This window comes from Phoca vitulina, unplaced genomic scaffold, assembly GCF_004348235.1.
Source record: "Phoca vitulina isolate PV1807 unplaced genomic scaffold, GSC_HSeal_1.0 scaffold89, whole genome shotgun sequence".
Classification (NCBI taxonomy): Eukaryota; Metazoa; Chordata; class Mammalia; order Carnivora; family Phocidae; genus Phoca; species Phoca vitulina.
In genome coordinates this window covers 1,599,963-1,619,838 of record NW_022589792.1, presented here as the reverse complement: position 1 = coordinate 1,619,838, position 19,876 = coordinate 1,599,963, and the positions used below count along the sequence as shown (strand labels likewise).

The window sequence follows — 19,876 nt, the reverse complement described above, 5'->3', positions numbered from 1 at the left end:
TTAAAATTTAAAAATTTTGCATTTCAAAAAACACCACTGAGGGAAAAAACAAAAGGCCAAGTGACTAGGAAAAGATACTGCAAGTTATGTATTTGATCAGGGACATGTCCCAAGAATATATAAAGAATTCTTACAACTCAGTGATGAGATGACAAACAACCTAATTCATAATAGGCAAAAAATGTGAATAGGCATTTACCGAAGAAGATATATGAATGGTGCATAAACATATGAAAAAATGTTCAACATTATCTAGTTACTAGGAAAATGCAAACTAAAGCCACAATGAGATACTACTATACACCCACTAGGATGGATATAATCAAAAGGACAGATAATACCAAGTATGGACAAGGTTACGGAGAATCTGGAACCCGTGAAATGGTACAACCACTTTAGAAAACAGTTTGGCAGTTTCTTAAAAAGGCAAACATAAACTTAGCATATGACCCAGCAATTTCACTCCTAGGTATCTACCCAAGAGAAACGAAAACATATGTCTACACAAAGACATGTATGGGAATGTTTGCAGCAACATTACTCATAACAGCAAAAAATGGAAACACCACAAATGCTCATCAATTGGTAAATGGATAAACAAAGCGTGCTACACCATACAATGGAATAGGACTCCGGAATAAATTGGAATGATCTCTCATACGCAAACAACATGGATGAACATCAACAACACACTATCTGAAAGAAGCCAGACATAATTACTATATGTTATAGGACTCCATTTATAGGAAATCTCCAGGAAAGGCAAATCTACAGAGACAGAAAGCAGATCACTGGTTTCCTGGAGCTGGAGGAAGGAGTCAGAACAAACTGTAAACCAGCAGGAGGGAGAATTCTGGGATTACAGAACATAATAAAATTTGTGAGTGGTAATGATTACACAAGTCTATAAATTCACTAAAAATCACCGAATTATACACTTCCTGTGGGTTTTTCATTTTTGCATTTCATGGTATTTAAATTATACCTCTACAGAGCTATTAAAAAATTACAACAAAATTTTACTGGAGAATCATTACAATCAATGTTAAAGGAACCTGAACAGGTGGCCCTAAAATGACCCCACTGGATATAAAAACTCAACACATCATTTAAAAAAATGTCACAGGCTGATGGGATGGGAGGACTCAACTGCATGCTGGTTCACTTAATACTCCTTGGAGGGGGAACAAGGTAGAGCTCTGCCCCATGGCCTACACCAAATAAAATTCCAGATGAACTGGAGTAGTAATAAGGAGGAAAGTAAAATCAGGACAGACCAAAAGAAAGATTATAGGCGAACACCATGCCGACTTCAGGAGGGGGAAAATACACGAGGAGCACTTAAAAACTCAGTTAAAACCCACTTATAACTGATCAGAAACAGGAAAATGACGCGAAGTGTTCATAAAAGAAATCAAAATGGTTAGTTAATACTTGACACTCTCACCCCAAGTGAAGTGGGAGTGACAGAGAACACCCATCTGGATGCTAAGGATGGAGACACGGCCTTCAGAGACTGCTCCCTGAGTGATCCTTCCCCAGGAGGCACTCAAGTACGGAGAGGAGAGAGGAACGTGGTTCTTCAGAACAGCTTTGTCAACCAAGGAAATAGCACCATAACATGGCATAGTTAAATGATTTAGAGAGTTTACACAACAAACGCAACTATTTGTTTCCAAAGAATAGATTATAATGGGCAAACGTGTACATGATCTAATGATCACAACTTCACACTGATCTTTCTGGAGAGGAGAGCTTCGAATTTTGAGCACTTGAAAGATGGCTAGGAGAGCTGAGGATGGTCAGTTTTAAATTCTATTTAATTTGATTAATTTAAGACTGAGGAGTCACATGTGGCTAGAGGCTTCCGTACTGGACAGTGCAGCTCTAAAGCACAGGACTGGGGGCCTCGGCTGCCCCGTACCTGTTTCCTGCCCCATACAACACCCACCCAGAGCAGGAGAGGATCTCGGTGCCAAGGGGTGATGGGGGCCCAAGACATGGAAGTTACCACACTGAGAGCCACAGCAGCCAGGAAATGGACTCTTACCTCCTCCTCTTCTTCTGAGCCACTTTCTTCACTATCAGATCTTGGAGCTACTTCATATCTAGAAAAAATATTACTGTTTTAATACACACTTCACTAGAACCCACAGGATTCACTTTCTTTAACGAACTGGCCTGCTTCTAAATGAAAGCAAAATCATCCCCAGCTGCCAGAGCCCCTGGAACGAGGCCAACTCACCCCGGGTTCATCTCAAGCCAGGCCTCTAGCTGCCCTGCTTTGGGGGCGTCGGTGCCCGTGAGGATCTTCCCGCTTTCCACGTGGATCACTTTCACCGGCAGGTCACTCATTTGGCTAGTCTCATCCAGAGGCTGAAAAAAAATCACATGTGTAACTTGAGGCTCTATGGTTTCCATACCTCAGGCTTCTGCTAACTACGGCCACCTTGGGAAGTACTCTCCCAACTCCATGCCCAGAAAATGGCACAAAATGTGGCCAGTGGTTGTGAAAATGGGTTAATGACATTTAAAAAAAGACTTAATGACATATTAATAATCCAGTAATAATATACGATCCATTGGTGACAACTGTTTCTTCAAGGTATTTCATTTTCAAATAGGAAATACAGCTCCAACTTCACAAGAGCACAGTGGTGACCCTTCCCCAACCCCATCAGACGGTTTCTCTATGTGTCTACCAGTATCTGTTTCTCAGGCGGCCTTGTAGATCTACTCCATGCGTGAGAAACAAGGACTGCTCTCTCCCCGTTTATACACAAATGACTGTATTATTCACATTCTTATGGCCCTTGTTTTTTTTCCCCCATTGATACATTTGTAGACTTCCTCAGAGGTCCTCATTCTTTTCTGTGAAATAGCTAACTAGAATATCTGAAAAGCAAAACAACTAATTTCCTCTTAGCATATATAGAATTCCTCAATTTCTCGTTCTGAGATGCCAACGTTGGAAGAACATTTCCCCCTCCATTAGCGCCCACAAATTTCCTAGAGAAAACCTCCAGGATGAGGACGAAGTTCTTGGTTTAAAACTTCGCTTGCACCTTCCAGGAACTTCTACCAGCCCCGTGTCCCCTAAGATGCCACACTCACCGTCAACATGGCCCACACAGTAGAGATTAGCTCCCACGCAACCAGACCACCTCACCCTCAAAGCTGCCCACCATGGAAGGTGAGGGCAACCACGTGCCGCATGAGCACGCTCAGCAGACGGCCTCCATGGGCCGCCATCAGTGACTTTCACCCCCAAGTGCTCCCTGGGAGTGGCTAACAGTGCTGATGCTTGCACTTCCCCCCACCCCCAAATTCTGATTCAACTGCTCTGGGGCTTTTTGAAAAGCTCCCAGGCAATTCAGAGGTGCCAAGGCTGAGAAGCACTGGCTGAGATTCAAGCACAATTCACAGCCAACACAGAGTGATGCTTCTGTTGCTCAATAGGAGAAGCGGCCAGTGATTTACCCAACAGAATTCCCTGAACTGCACTTTCCCGCCATAGGACTTTTCCCTTGAATGCCCCAAATGGCCTTACATAGGCTTTCTACTGTAGCAAAACGCCAGCCCACATTCTTAAAAATTCAATCATAACATTTAAAATAAAATCTCACGGGGCGCCTGGCTGGCTCAGCTGGCAGAGCATGCGACTCTCAATCTCAGGGTTATGAGTTCAAGCCCCACACTGGGCATGGAGCCCACTTGATAGATTAGATAGATAGATAGATAAACAAACAAATAAATAAATAAATAAATAAAAGAATAAAATAAAATCTCATGAAATAAATACCTATTTGAGTTAATCACTAGTCATTCACTTTAGAAATCTGGCCTCCAGGAAAAAGCGTGCATCTGCTATGGGCTGAACTGTGTCCCCCCAAAATTCAAATGCTGAAGCCCCAATGTGGCTATATGTGGAGATGGGGCCTTAGGGGGCTAATGAGGGTTAGTTGAGGTCACAAGGGTGGGGGCCTTGGGATGGGATAGTGCCCCTGTTAAGAGACAGCAAAGCTTGCTGTCTCTCCGGTCATATGGGGACACAGCAAGAAGGCAGCCATCCACAAGCCAGGAAGAGAGCCCTCACCAGAAACTGACCTTGCTGCACTTTGATCTTGGATTTACAACTTCTACAACTGTGAGAACATACTTTTTTTTTTGTTACTGAAGCCACCCCAGCCATGGTGTTTTGTTATGGCAGGCCACGCCGACTGGGGAAGAGCACGAAAAGGTAATGGACAAGGAGGCTCATGACAACATGTGCAATAGGAGAAAGGGAACATCTCGGCTACAGATGTGAAGCAACCTAAATAACTATCCGTCTGCATGCTGAATAAAATCCCAACACATCGACACCATAAAACTAAGATAGAATTAATGGCCTGATTTGGAAAGTGGCCCAAGATATTCTGCTGAATGGGAAGAGTCTAGCTGTGTCTAGATCACCCCAAAAGGCCTTAAAACAAAACAAAAAGGACATAGGGAAAACGATCCCTGGATGCATGTTCAACATGCATGTCACGAGAGAGCAGGTCCTGTGGGGGCTTCTGCTTTTCATCATACTGTTTAAATATTTTCTGCAAGAAATACCACATTTCGGTGACACTGAAAGAATAAGGTAAGTGTATGTGAGCTAATGTGGGAAGATGTCAGGGATACAATGAAAGGCTGGAAAAAGAAAACCATCTGGTGGCATATACACAGAAAAGGCCCCAGAGCAAACAGTTACTCAGTTTTCCTCTGGGAGGTGAGAGTGAGGAGGGGGCAGGGGAGGTGGGAAAGGAAACACCACTTATTTACACCTCCCCCTTTTATACATCTTTCCTCCAAATGAGTGTATTGAGTGAGAACGGCGGCTTTCAGGAGGCGGGTAGGGATGTAGTAGGGAAAAAACGGTGTGTGGAGACAGCAAGCCCTCTCTGAGTGGGCCACTTTGTACGCTTCTGACTTTCAGAACCAGACTAGTGAAATTTCACATGTTAAATACATAAATGAAAGGGGTGCCTGGGTGGCTCAGTCAGTAAGTGTCTGCTTCGGCTCAGGTCATGATCCCAGAGTCCTGGGATCGAGCCCCACATCTGGCTCCCTGCTCAGTGGGGAGCCTGCTTCTCCCTCTCCCTCTGTCCCCTGGCTTGTGCTCTCTCTCTCTCTATCTCAAATAAGTAAAATCTTTTAAAAAAATTAATAAATACATAAAAATGATGAGTAAATAAATAAAACCAACAAGGACAGGGGAAACCGCACTAATGGGGGCACAGGGGAGAACTAACCCAAGTAACTTTTAAATGTAATATTTGGAGCACATTAGTTTCAGGGTGAATAACTCCAAACACCAACTAAACTCTACTGAGGAGGCCTGTTTTCCACAGGAGTATGAGTTAACAATTCTCAATGTATTTCCTAGAATGTATTTTCTAGGATCGGGCAAATAAGGAAATATATCATGGCTAATGGGACCCAAGTTTTAAGCTGTTATAATAAGGAAAGAGAGAAGAATAGCCATATGGTATTAGATTAGACGCAAAGATATCCCTGTGAATGTTAAGATTTTGAACGTACAGAATAGCAATGAAGATATGTATGCATACATACACCTGTTCCCTAGATCTGTTTGCCAAGAGGGCCTAGAAGCAATGACACCCCATATCAACAATCACATCTAAAGAGATCTTGGTGGCCATCTGGCTGGCTCAGTGAGTAGAGCATGCGACTCTTGATCTCGGAGTTGTGAGTTCAAGCCCCATGCTGGGTGTAGAACTTGCTTATGCACCTACTTTACTTATTAAATAGAGGGTCAAAGACAGAGAGAAAGAGTGATCTTGGGTTTCTAAATATTGATTGGGAAAGCAGAAGATGAGCTTGAGCTATCTCAGTGTGCAAGGAAGTAAGGAAGCCCTCAAAGGACACATGGGCCAATTGGAAGGGGCCCTCTTGCTGGCCCAAACTGGAATAATTTGAACATCAAAATAATGACCGTAAAGGATTGAACTAAATGAGAATCTTGTGAGTTGGTACCAGGGGTTGACAAACTATATACCATGGGCCAAAGAGGAAAGAAGAGAGAAAGCTTTTCCTTCCTGTAGAAAGTCATCTAAAAAATACAGAAGAGGGCACCTGGGTGGCTCAGTTGGTTAAGCGACTGCCTTCAGCTCAGGTCATGATCCTGGAGTCCTGGGATCGAGTCCCACATCAGGCTCCCTGCTCGGCGGGGAGTCTTCTTCTCCCTCTGACCCTCCCCCCCCTCATGCTCTCTCTCTCTCATTCTCTCTCTCAAATAAATAAATAAAATCTTTAAAAAATAAATAAATAAAAAATAAAAATAAAATAAAAAATACAGAAGAAATCATGGGAGAGGGGAGGTTCAGGTGAAGGGAGGGGGGAATCACCATTTTGTAACCATCATGGCAAAAACTGATACAGGCAAAGACCAATTAAACAGATGAAGAAACTAGTGGGTGGAAGTAAGAGGAGGTAAAATACATTTAAAGAGCCTTGAGCATCTCTCCACAAGGTACTTAATAATTACAAAAGGAAAAAACAGTAACTTTCATCAGAGATGCCTTGGCAGACCCCTAGGGATCATGGTCAGCATCACCAGTGACTGAAGCCATCCACACCGTGTGCTCCCGACGTGAGGCACAGAGCACACAGCGTCACTCTGGGGTCTTCCTGCCAAGAACACATAACCTGAATCTAACCACAAGGAACTGGCAAGTCAAACCCAAACAAAAGGCCCTGTGGCAAATACTTGGCTTGTGCTCTTCAGAAATGCCAAGGTCAGAAAAGGCTCAGACGAAGCAAGGAGCTGTTCAGGATCAAAGGCCTAGAAGGACCGCCCCTGAACGCAATGCATGGCCTCGGAGTTGCCGCAAAGGACATCAGAGGGACAGCTGTCCAAACCTTAATAAGCACCGTGGACGAGATCATGGTATTATCGCAGCCATGCTTGTTTCTGCTTCTTAATCACTGTACAGTTACGGAAAAGGACCTCGTTTTTAGGAAACACACTGAAATATACAAAGGTAAAGGGTCATCATGTCTGCATCTAACTCTCAGATGGTTTAGGGAAAAATGTGTGGGAAAATGGGGAACCCAGGTGAGGAAGGGGTCGGAATTCTCTGTCCTGTAATTATGTCAGAGTGAAACTAACAAAATAATGGCATGTACAAAAAATGAAGTCTGGAAGGAAACACACCAGGAGCTAACAATATACCCTCTTGGAAGTGGGACTGAGGAGGAGATGGGATGTGGCAGGGGACATGTGTGGATTCTTCCCATCGTCATAGACAGCTCTGGTGATTTAAAAAGAAAAACAAATTTAATGGATGCAATAGATCTAAGCTTCCAGGGCTGGGCTGGCATTTCCATGAAAAGAAACTCCTGATCCCTTACCTCGCCATCAGGTCCGATTGCAGGCGTCTGTCCTTCTGCATTTTCTGCCTTCTAGAGGTAAAGAGAGACATGGTCACTCACTGACCGGGGAGGCCCAGGCACACGTGTCAAGACGGCTGCTCCAGTCCCACCCAGGGGCAGGCACATGGCCAGGTCCCAGCGCACCTTCTTTTTCTTTTTCTTCTTTTTCTCCTTGGCGACCTGGGCAGCCTTGTGCTGCCGCACCAGCTCCGTGAGGTTAGCCACGTACTCATCTGTCTGCTGCAAGAGGTAGGCCAAGCGCTTGTCCTTCTTCTGGTCGATGAGCTTGCGGTACCCCTCCTCATCTTCAGCCTGCAGAAGGGTGAGGTTATGGTGCTTGCTCGCAAGAGACACGTGCTCGTCCATTAGTGCCCAAGGCAGGTAATCCAGAGTCAAGAAGCCCACTGGGGGTTGTTTAACCAGCAACCAGACCCTCACCAAGGGAGTGCTTAGCTGACACCAGAGCTGTGCTGTACATACACCCTTCACATAGCTATCGACTCCCCCTTCAGTATTTCCTCAACCCCTACCCAGGGAAGACCCTGAGGGGGCCTGCTGGACAGACACACTTTTGCCAGAAGTCATTTGAAAAGGCCAACAGCAAGTCCTGGTCCCTCTGTCCACAAACGCACCCCAAATCCAAACACTTCTCTCTGGTCCAGGCCAGATTACTCTCACAGACCCATGCAACAAGCCCCTCCTGGCTTTCTAATAATCAATCAGATCATGTCACCCCAGCTTATAGCCTCCTGTGGCTCCCCCTTTAGAATTAAATCTAAAGCCTTCCTTGTGGCCTACAAGGCCCCACATGACTGCCCTAGGGACTCTGACCTCACTCGTGCCCTCATCATGCTATTCTAGGGGCCTCTTGCTGTGCCTCGCACTTGGCTTTCTACCACCTCAGGTGTTTGCCCTTGGTTTCTCTATCCCTGGAAGGCACTTCATCCAGGGAGTCATGCCCACCCTTCCCATAACACCCCATCAATCCCCACTCCCTCATCCTGCTTCCTTCTCTTCAGGGTACTTCATACCACCCAAAACGGTCTTGTTTGTTCGGCCTGGGCATCTGTCTCTCTAGGGCCAGCAGGAGCGGCCAGGAGGGTAGGGACTGCGTGCTTCTCCTTACTACTGCGGCTGCGTGCATACGGCAGCGCCTGTCAGTATCTGCCCAACCAGAGAATCACCCCGAATAGCAAGACACAAAGGGTGGGGACAGAGGATAGGGATCACATCACCAGTCACTCTCCCAACCTACAGCGCGTGCCCCCTCCATTTTCTGGAGAGACCACAGAGCAGTCAGCTAACCAGCCTAAGGTGTCTCGATCACCGACAGAATGAACAGGCCAGGTCTTCTGGACTCCCAAGCCCAGGCTCTTTCTCTCTGTCCCACCTCTAACTCTGAGCAGTACTCCACCTCGGTATAACACCAGGCAATCGATCCCTGGTGCCTACCACACCCAAAGCACCCACAGGGAACAGGAAGGGACACAGCGTCACGAAGGCAGAATTTTACCATGAGTCTCCGCATTCTCTCTTTCTCAATTCTTTCATTTTCCTTCTTCTGTTCCCTCTCTGTGTTGGCGTGGTAGGTGGCCACCGCCTTCGTGAGCTTCTGGATTTTGCCTGTGACCGACCTGTGATATTCTTTGAAATCCTTGGCATGCTGCAGGATGCTATTGAGGTATTCCTGCAGGGACATACACAGAAGAGAGAACTGGCTACTCCCCAGGGGTCGCTGTAACATTGCCGCAAAGGAGACAAAACTTTAAAGGCAGCTTGTTTAAAACCAAGAGGATGTAATCAAAACGGTACAACGACACTGTCTGCCCCTGAGGTTCGGTGTTCTCTGTGTAAGGAAAGCCCCACGCTGGGGACTGTGGTAAGAGGGGCCCTCCCTCAGGGATAACAGGCAGGGCCAGCCGCCTTGCCCAAACAATCTGGCACTGAACACTAACCACCCCAAAACGCCCTCACCTCCAAACGAGTCATTCCACTGCCAGGAATTCCCTTTAAGGAAAACAGCAAAACAATTCAAGTTCAAGAAAGCCTCTTTTAGCATCTAACATTGCAAGGTTGAGAATAGGCTACATGTTCCCCAGCAGGGAAATGGTTACATAAATTACTGGATGCTAAGGCAGAGAAGGAATACAATGTAAATGTTAAAAATCATGCTTCCTGCAATACTTAAAAACAAGTCAATGTCTGCCTATGTTTGTTTAAAGGAGGCTATTTAACTTTTGGATACTCTGTGCATACAGAAAACCAATCTGAAGGATACATACCAAAACGCTACCAGTGGTTAACGCTGAGTGGTGACTTTTTAAATTTTAAACTACACCAGTACTACGTATAGACTAGAGGAGAGCTTTAGAAAACGTAAATGAGCAAACAAACCATATCCGACTCCAGTAGAGATGCGGTCTTCCTGACTGATCTTGTAAAAGCTAAGTCAGATCACGCCCTCCTCTGCTCAGGACCCTTCATGGCTCCCACCTCACTCAGGGCAAAGGCCCAAGTTGTCTCCTCAGCCCAGACACTCTGCCCATCACACCTCTCTGTCCTCGCCTCATCCCACTCTCTCCCTTGCTCACTCCACTCCAGCCACACTGGGATCCCTGCTGGTCACAGAACACAAGGCACATTCCAGCCCCAGGGCCTTTGCGCTTCCCCTCAATCTGCAAAGCTCCTTGCCCACGTCTTTGTGGCTTCCTCCCTCAGATCCCGCCTTCCCAGAGAACTCCCCCAACCATGCTGTGTCAACAGCCCCTCCATCCCTCTCCACTCCTGCCTTCCATCTCTTCATACCCTAACACCTCCCAACATGGCATTTGTGATTATGGCCCGTTCTCCCACTGCCATTTGGTTTTGTCCACTAACATATTCTTGGTGCTTAGAATACTGTTGTGATGAACAGAAGAGACAGACAGCCAGCATGCTTAGAAACAAATCAAACAAGACTCAACAGTGTGCAAGCTCCTGCAGCCCAGGCACGCAGGCCAAGCCTTGCGGTGGGGCGGGGACGTACCTGGTGCTTCTGCCGGCGCTTGCGCTCCTGCTCGATCTTCTGCTGCTTCTCCAGCTTCTCGGTGATGCGGGCCTCACGCAGGGACTGCCGCTTGCTGCGCTTGTAGGCCTTGGCGTTGAGGGCCGTCTCGAGGGCTGTGTCCCTCCTCATGCACACCACCACTTCCTGTCGTAGCTTGAGGAAGGAAGAAATGGTGTGCACAACGTTGTCAGATCCACACATAATTACATATCTCAAGACTGCTGCTCCTTCCAGAAGGATCCGTTCTAAATGCTGTCTGGTGGGTGCCCACAGAGAGCGCGAGCACAGGTCAGAAGATGACCGCTTCTGGACACCCAGCAGAATGTTCTCTCAAACCTGCAGGTCTCCAGCTCTGCCTCCCGTCAACCACACATAAAATATTCCTTATGGATCATTCAAAAGTATAGCACCCTCAAAAATAGGCCCACTTAAGTCTCCTGTTTTAAGCTGGCAACTACGGCCTTAGGAAAGACCCACAACTATTCACCCCAAGAACAGCTAACGTCCCACCACTGTGCAGGACATGGACAGGAGAGGACAGCCAGCCAATGAGGATGCGAGGTCACTGCTGCTTTTAATGATCAGGACACATTTAGTAACTGCATGGCAAGTAGCTCTTTGAATCTAAGCATCAACGTTGGCAGAAGAGGCTCTTTTCCTCAAGCCACGGGCCTGCGCCTGTGCCCACCTGCCTCTGGAAGTTCAGCAGCCTGAGCGCTTTGAGCTCAATGGTCGCTTTGGTTCGCAAATCCCCGGCCAGGGACCCGGGAAGGTTTTCAAGTTCCTGAATTCGGTGTGCGATTCGAGCCTGCAGCCTGGGTGGCAAAGACAGAAGAAAGGAGAGATGATGAGAGCTCTTGTATATTCACGGGAGCCCACCTGTTCCCTTTCTTTAAAGGTGGAGCCTCAGGAGAATCCATCCCTCAAGGAAGGCAGATCCTGGTCAGGAGATGGGAAATGGCTCAGAAAGGGAAGCCAGCCAAAACACAGAACATAGAAAGAGGGGGCAGGCACAACAAACCTGAACCTGATAGGGCACATCTGCCTTGTGACATTTCAGCAGCGACAGCTGGCTGTGGAGTCAGGCAGACCAGTGTCTCCACCCCAGCCCGGGGACAACCCCGCAGAGCAACCCTACAGGCTTGGTCTAAGGTTCAAATGAGATAATCCCCCTTCTCAATGTTTCACACATATTTATGAAACACCTACTGTGTGCCAGGGACTGATCAGATGTTGGGCCTTAGCACTAAACAACACTAAACAAGATTAATTTGTTATTCTCATAGAACTCACAGGCTTATCAACAAGACAGGCCATAAAGGAGTTAAAGAATTAAGTATCTACACTAATTCCAGAGAGTACCAGGTACTCTGAGAAGGGCACTGGAAGTGAGGAGGGTAGGCAGGGCCTCTATGAGCAGGTGACCTCAGCAATTAGGCCTAAATTAGCCAAGGAGTCATGTGCAGCCTGTGCAAAGGCCTGGGAGTAGAAATGAGTCTCGCTTGTTCCACAGAAAAAGAGGAACAGGGAGAGTGGCATAGGCAAGGACAGAGCCTTGGGCAGGGGCTAAACAAAAAGGTGCTTACTGGATGGGCAATGGGATACCAGTGGCAGGTTCGAACCTGGGGAATAGATCTAATGGAAGTTAATTATAAAAAGAGACCTCAAACTGCTGTGTGGGAAACAGACTGCACAAGCAAGGGGGAAGAGCAGGGAGGCCAGCAACATGGTGTAGACCAGGTGGCGGGGTCCACAGTGTGGAAAAGGCCACTAGTTCCTGGGATTGGGAAGAGGAGCTGAGACGAGGACATGGGAGACGAGGGAGGGTGAGCAACTGTGAAAGGGAGGCAGGGTCTGGCCCAATGAGCTGTTGTCAGGTGCATGGGGAGAGAAACGGGAGGGAAACGTGGGGGATGCGAGGACATCTGAAAGGCCATTTTAAGCTATCTAAATGGAGCTGGAGGAGAGGTGCCTGGGTACAGGAGTTGGAGCTCCAGAGCACATCACAGCTGGTGAGGCACTGTGGAGACTGTTATTAGACAAAGATTTACTGATACATCTGGGGATTATGGTGAACAAAGCACAGCCCCTCCCGCATGGGGCTTATGTTTACCAAGGGAGGCCAGCCCTGAACAAGTTGTCAGTGCAGTGGGGAAACAGGGGAGGGCAAGGTGCTCACGGGGCGAACTTGAGGTGTCCCAGCCGCATGGGACAGAGTGATACAGGCGCACTGGGCACCCACTATCTCCCCCAGCGCCTGGCACGCAGAAGGCCTTGGTAAAGCAGCCAGCAACTAGTGATGTTTGAGAGGGCCCACCACAAAGCTCTGACAGGTTGCTTTTTGAGTGCTGATGAGCCGAAAGTTAGCAAGGAGAAAAAACACTTCCATTCCAACATCTATTCATACAACCTCTATGGAGGGCAGTTTTGCAGAATCCAGGAAATTTCCCTGCCTAGGTCCCCTGTACCCAAGCCATGGCACTTTTAGGGATCTACTCTGACACGTGTGCACACGTGGGAAAAGAGAGAGATGCAAGTGTGTTGACTACAGCATTGTTTTAACGAAAGATTAGTGGGGGGAAAAAAAAAGATTAGAAACAACCTGATATCCCTTCCGCCAGAGTCCTGGCTAAATCAATTACGGTAAAAAGCCACTGAATAGAATATTATGTATCCAAAAAAAGGGAAAAGCTCATTTGGTACAAATAGGGGATGATCTGACTCTGCTCTCACTGGAGGAACCATGTGCACATCATGAAACACTTGGGCACCTCATGGCTACTTGTACTTGTCTGCCTATACACACACAGGATTTCTCTGGAAGGATACATAGCAACACAGAGAACTAGGCAACTGGTGACAGACTTCTGATCACATATCCCACCGGCCTTTAGAACTGTGAGTCAAACCGACACGTGTCAGGGCTGACTGGGGCTAGGGGCAGCAACCCCAAGTGGCCCCAGGCAGCAGCGCCCTCACCTGTACTCCCGCTCCTGCAGGATCTCCACAGGGTCCAGGCCCCGCGGCTTCTGGATGGGGGTGATACGGCTCTGCTTCTGGTGCAATGGCACCATGGGGGCAGGCTGGGCAGGCTGCCCCGGCGACTGCGTCTGGGGCGGCATCACCGGGGAGGCAGCGGGCGGGACGGCGGGGGGCGCAGGTGAGGGGCGGCCCGTTGGCTGTGGGGGGATCAGCTTCTGAGGTGTGCTCGTGGGGGCAGCAGCATTCGCCATGGGTCCTGGGCCGGGGTAGGGGGAGAGGAGTCAGGCGGGAGGGGCACAAAGCTTTGAGTTCTGGCTCAATTCTGGGGGTAAATGAAAAGGCTGCTGGGCGCTCACGGCCCTCGGGGACAAACTCATCCCCAAGGCTGACGAGGCCTGCGCAGGCCACCACGCTGCCTCTCACTCAGGGATCCCTCGGGGGTCCCCCTCCCTCCTGCCTCCTCCGGACCTCAGCAGACATGTCCCCTCCCAAAGCCACCCCTGCCTAAGCGTCGCTCCCAGGTTTGGTCCTGCTGCGTGCGGCCTCACGGGACCAGCAGTTTCCGACCTTCATCTGGTGCCCAAGGAATCTTACTCAAGCAACGAGCTCTCCTGTGCCCATCACTAAACCTCGGGCTCCGAGCAGACAAGGAATGAGTCTGTTTTGTCCATACGTCACCGCCAGAGGCAACCCTCCAGCACCCGATGACCGTGTCTTGCACAGAACACAGAGGCTGCACAGTCAGCAGAAGCAGAGCCCTGAGCCACCCTGTCGCCCTGCCTGCCTCCCACAGTACTGGGGGCGGGGGGGGGGGTGTTCTCAGGAGGGAAGGGGGTCACACACGGCCTCTGGGCTCGGAGGTGCCCCGTCCCAAAGGACGGGATCTGTGGCTGTGGGAGCGCCTCTCCACAGCTCTCACTTGAGTCATCCAGGGGGCTCGTTCACTAGGATCCTCTTCTCCTTGGTGAGGAGACCCCATGATTACCACGACCCACAGGACAAGGTGCTGCAGGAATCATGCAGTGGAACAACCTAAGCCCCTGTGAACTGACCAGGGACAGGTAAGACCCAAAGAGGGCCGAAGGAATGGAGGACTTGTCCTTGGCCCCATCCCTCTGAGCAGGCTCCCTCTCAGGGGCAGCATGGCACAAGCTTATGACAGGAGCCAGGGAAGAGGCATGTCACCAAGACAGAGGGGACTTACCTTCAGGCCAAGGCTTGGGAGGCCCTCCGGGAGGCTGACCTGGCATCCCAGGAGGCACGCCTGAGGGTCCAGGGGGGGGCATGTTGGGCCCTCCCATACCTACGCATATGGAGAAACATACAAGACAATAAACGGCATCCTGTGTTTATGCCTGCATCCACCCCCACGGGCAGGCCTGGCTCTAGGGGACACACCCAACAACAAGCCCCTCAGTGTGGGCAAGGCATGGGGGGGGGCGCAGCTGGAGAAACAACATTGAGCACGAAAGCAGCTCTGCTGCCTGAGCGCCCTGAGTGCTGCCGACACCATGCGGTCTCCGGGGGCGGGGGGGAATGCCCGAGGGTAGCAGAGCCCAGGTCTGCTGACATCACTGCCCACCTTCTGGTAGTTTGCTCTGAGTCCCCTCCCCACCCCGAGCGCTGGGGAGAGCGGGCCTTACCGTGAGGCCTGCTATAATTTGGAGGTGCTGGTCCCGGACCCGGGCCAGGGCCAGGGCCAGGGCCGGGGCCAGGTCCTGTTGCGGACACAGAGGGTGGAGGTAGTGTTGGCATCTGCTGCTGCATCCCAGGCATTGGCCGCTTCCCCTGCACCGCCATCTGCAGGTGGTCAGGGAGGGGCTGCCCCCTGGCCAGCATCTTGTATGCCATGATCTGGGCTCTGAGCTGATGCAGCTGGTTCTGGTTAAATGGAGTCGGGCCCCGGTTCTGCTGGCCCAAAGCCTGGGGATCGGCACCATCCAGGGGGGCCCCTCCTGGCCCAGAGGACAACTGTGGGCCTGAGGACGGGCCACTGGCTGGAACTGGACTGGAGGCATGCTCAGAGCCGCCCAGGGGAGAAGGGTAACCTGTGAAGCAATGTGGGATCCAACTGGTCACTCGGCAACACACATCCTATGATTTCTAAGGCAAAGACAGTAACCTTTCAACTGTGCTTACACCGGCTCCTATCCTGAGACAGGGGGCGGCCAATGACTTTAATCCCAGTATTCAAAGGAGAAGCACCCACAGAGATGGCACATGCAGGCAGCCTGACCAGTGGCCGGCACGACCAGTTTGGGTCGGCTCAGCTTTCAGCAAGTTGCTTGCTGATGGTCAATGCTGAGCTGTTACACAGATCCAGGCCTCCCTCAGGCCTGCCCTCCTGCCCTTCAACTTGAACAGACCACGCCCCTAATGTCCATTCAGTGTAGAGCCCAGGGAGGAACTGAGCTTCCCACCCAGATGACAGGAAGTCACCTACTCCATCATTCTCCAACTGCCCTGTTCAGAAAAACTACACGGAAGGCTTGTTAAAGCAGAGCCCACCCACCCCAAGATTCTGTCTCAGCAGTCTGAAGTGGGGCCCCAGGAATCTGCATTTCTAGTACATTCCTGGATGGCATGGGAGCTGCTGGCCCGAGGAGCCCACCCTGCTCGGCCCCTGCCTAAACTCCAGGGCTGCATATGGATGCATCCTACCAGGGTTCCCTCTCCGGAGGCTGCTCTAAGACAAGCCGGCCCAAAACGGGCACCGGCCAAGCATAAGCTCAACAGCCCTCCGTGGCAGAGTATGCCACAGGGCTGAACTGTCCTGGGTCTACCCTGAATCTGCCTGTGGGAGACCGGGAAACCCAACTAGGAAAATGACCTCAGGACACCCAGGGTAGGGTTTGGGGTGGGGGGAGCAACAAGCACAAGGAAAGAAGAGTAATAAAACAGTACCTTGGGAGTGCTGGTCCATGGGGCTTGGCGGCGGCCCCATCCCTGCGTGGGCCCCCGACCGCATCGCCATTCCCTTCATCTGGCTGTAGCGGGGGTCATCTGACATGCCCTTCTCATGCATGGACTCCATTGGCTACAAGAGGGGACAATGACAAGGCAAGCTCAACAAGAGGGAACAGGAAGAGGCAGCATGCAAAGTGCCGCCTGGGAGTTCATTGCCACTAAAAATGTCCACCCAAGGTCGCCCCGGTATGTACTGAATCACCAATGTGACCAAGCAGCTTAGGTCCAAGCCATGGTCCTGACACCAACTAAAGTGTCAAGCAGATGCAGAAAGCAATGTTACTCGGCAGTGGGCAACCACCTAGGAGCCTAGAGGTCTGGAAGTGAAGGGACAGATGGATCAGGGCGCCAGGAGATAGTTTCAGATGGCCAAAATACCATGCAGAAAAGACATGAGCTCCTGAAGAGGAGCTGTTTTGGCTGGGACACCAAGCTCCCCATTAATCGTCACAAGGAGACCTGGTGACCACCAATCTTTGGATCAGAAACCCTCTTCCTTGGGAGACTGTAAATCAGGGGGACAGACTGAAATTTCTGCCTGTAAGTATGATTACACTATGTTCGGTGTCCTCACTGATCTGAGATAGGCCTCCAGCCTACTAGTTGGGAGGAAAGGTGTCTGTGGCGTGGTTCTGTCCCTCCTAAGAGGTACATTGGACCTCTGCAGAATGATGACACCTATTTTCCCTCCAAAGGCTCAGCACTAAGTACTTCCCCCACTGGAATGGCTGGTAAAGGGGACATTTTTTGGGACCCTTCCAGGCACTCTGCTAGGCCCTGACTGGCACGAATATCCTGGTCTCTGGGAACTCAGTCTAATGGGTGGGTGGCCCAGCAAAGTCAACTCCAGCTCAGTGTGTGCCATGAGAGAAGCAAGAGAAGAGCAGGAGAGGGTGCTTGGCGGGGACCACAGGAGCGGCTTCAAATGCAGGAAAAGGGGGGGCCCTCGGGAAGCTGACGTCTGTGCAGGCGAGGGGTGTCCCACTACCACGGCCCCTGGCCCCTGGGCTCCTAACACAGTGCAGGACAAACAGCAGGTGTCTGGCAGACATGTGGTGTACATGCAAGCAATTCCAAGACAAAGAAACAAAATGGGCAGAGAGGGAAAGAGGCTATGCTGGAGAACCCAGATTCAATTGTGGGGGGGGGGTAGGGGGGCAGTCAGGTCACCAACAGCTTCCCAAGAAGGAAGCGACAAGATACTGTTGACAGAAATGTGCAGGAGATGCGGAAGGCAAGAAGGGCCAGAGGGATGAGCAGGCTCCACCAATGACTCAGTAAGTGACCATCTCTCCGAGACCCCACTTCCTCACCTGTAAAATGGGCACAATAACCATCTACACCTGATGGGCAGGGGGAATTTAAGTGGCATGGGTACAAACACATGGATAGCCCGGGGAGGGAGGCTAGAGGGGTCAGCAGAGACCCCTCTTCTACGAGGATCTCTTGTGGTCTCTGAGACTTGAACATGTCAGTTCTTCCTTTAGACACTGATACAGATAGGAAGCTGTTCCTTGTTTCCCCCAGCCACCACCCAGGAACACAATGAGAAAGGAAAACTATTTGTGTTAAGAGGTTTTTTTTCCTCACCTCACTGGCAAAAGCATCTCTGATCAGTTCCAGAAGTCAGGACAGTGAGTGAGTGGCAACCAAGTGCAAGAAACCATGTGACATAAGCCACCTTTCAGGGATCTGGACATTTTTATTCGTTAACAAAAGGCAACCCTGGAGCAGGTGAACACATCTCCCATGTGGAATGATAGGTACGGGAGACACAAGGCAGGAAGCCTCCTGGCTCAGAGCAGAAGCCAGGATGCACTGTCCAACCTCCCACCTCCGATCGTGTGGACCCAGCCAATCAGGGCACTGGGCGCAGGCTCCCTACCTTGTGCATCTGGTGCATGTTGTCCTGAGGGTATCCTCCAGGTCCCTGGGTTGGGATGGGATGTCCTGCTGAGGGAGGCCCCGGACTGGGCCCCATCATGCTGTGGGCAGAGCCCGGGGAGGGACCCGGGCTAGGGCCCAACATGGCTCCAGGGGAGGGGCCGGGGCCCGGGGAAGGGCCCGGCCGAGGAGTTCCGCCCAGCGGTGGGTCTGGAGTGGACATCGTCACAGGAGCCGCACACAGTGGTCTCCTGCTAGAGAGAAGTCCTGGTCAGGCTGGGGCTCAGGGCCATCAGCAGGCCGAGGCGGCAAGGCGGCAAGGGAGGACCACAGGGAGTACTGTGAGAAGCACCCATTTGACAGGGAGCTGGCGCCTCTGACATGCAACACCCCAACCCCGATACCCGGACCTTTCTCCTCCATTCTTCTCACAGCGGAGAATACATCAGGCATACAAAATCAGATCAAAGTCACCTGAGCAAGGGATGGGACTCAGGAGGTGGAGGTCCACAGCCACTGCCCCACTTGGGGGGTCTCACTTCCCTTGCTATTCTGATCACAACAAAGAGAATGTCTCAGGGCAGTGCTGATACACCCTTCGTGCCCAGTACCTGTCACCTTCCTAGTAACAACAAGGGAGAGCAAGAATAAGGCTCAAAGCCGTTGCCAGCAACAGTATCCAACTGGGCCTTTGGAAGTTCAACAAATACAAATATTCACAGCAAACGATGCTGGTTTTCCACCTGGGGCAGTGAGACCAAGTTTCCTTTAAAATAAATGAATGGGGGCACCTGGTTGGCTCAGTCAGTTAAGCGTCTGCCTTCGGCTCAGGTCATGATCCCAGGGTCCTGGGATTGAGTCCCATGTCGGGCCCCCTGATCAGCGGGGAGCCTGCTTCTCCTTCTGCCTGCCACTCTCCCTGCTTGTGCTCTCTCTCTCACTCTCTCTCTCAAATAAAGTCTTTATAAATAAATAAATAAATAAATAAATAAATAAATAAATAAATGGAAGTCTGAAACGCAGGTTCATTTAGAGACGTATTACAAAAATAACGGCACTCTGCTATCTCAAACAGTTCTACAACAATATTCACGTGTCTGAGGTTAAATGAATGTTGCCAAAAACTAAAAACTGATACCCAGAACCATAACCCAGGGCCTCTACGAGATCCAAAAATATGCTACAAAAAAATGTAATGATCGGTAAATTTTACTTACCACCATAGGGCCGTGAGCTGATAAATTTTATATAGCTTTTCTATAATAAGAGTTCAATGTTAAGGTAACCCTTTTTCTGTTGTGTAGTTATATATATACGGCCTTAAACACAATACTCTTCAATTTCATAACTTCTTTCATGATGACAGAGTAATACATTTGCAGTGCTGAGACGCAGAAAACGCAAAAAGAACAGAGGAACTTAAAGTCACCCAGCACCCCACCAGACACAGAGGTGAAGCGCTTGCTGGCCACACAGAGAACAAGCAACCCTGCCCTCCTGACCCCTTCCCCAGCAGGGCAGGGGGAGGTGGGGAGTGGGAGGGAGGGGCTGAGGGTTTCCTCAGAGACGTGGGAC

The 19,876-nt window shown here is 50.2% G+C and overlaps 1 protein-coding gene across 12 annotated transcripts in view; it reads right to left on the bottom strand.

Annotated features, from left to right (window-relative positions):
* The window catches only part of SMARCA4 (SWI/SNF related, matrix associated, actin dependent regulator of chromatin, subfamily a, member 4), an 88,073-nt gene that overhangs the window by 52,163 nt on the left and 16,034 nt on the right, over nucleotides 1–19,876 (bottom strand). For 11 of the 12 annotated variants that reach the window (XR_004298293.1, XM_032395893.1, XM_032395897.1 and 8 more), the window contains 12 exons: nucleotides 18,303–18,552; nucleotides 16,355–16,487; nucleotides 15,094–15,498; nucleotides 14,655–14,753; nucleotides 13,448–13,706; nucleotides 11,157–11,283; nucleotides 10,448–10,621; nucleotides 8,936–9,109; nucleotides 7,567–7,734; nucleotides 7,402–7,452; nucleotides 2,246–2,376; nucleotides 2,051–2,108 (listed from right to left, as the gene is read on the bottom strand). Coding sequence is in view for 11 of the 12 variants with exons in the window: in XM_032395893.1 (XP_032251784.1) it covers nucleotides 2,051–2,108; nucleotides 2,246–2,376; nucleotides 7,402–7,452; nucleotides 7,567–7,734; nucleotides 8,936–9,109; nucleotides 10,448–10,621; nucleotides 11,157–11,283; nucleotides 13,448–13,706; nucleotides 14,655–14,753; nucleotides 15,094–15,498; nucleotides 16,355–16,487; nucleotides 18,303–18,524 (2,001 nt within the window). In the remaining variant the exon portion in view is untranslated. Of the gene's footprint in view, nucleotides 1–2,050; nucleotides 2,109–2,245; nucleotides 2,377–7,401; nucleotides 7,453–7,566; nucleotides 7,735–8,935; nucleotides 9,110–10,447; nucleotides 10,622–11,156; nucleotides 11,284–13,447; nucleotides 13,707–14,654; nucleotides 14,754–15,093; nucleotides 15,499–16,354; nucleotides 16,488–18,302; nucleotides 18,556–19,876 lie in introns of all 12 variants that reach the window. The other variant, XM_032395896.1, reaches the window with a different exon arrangement.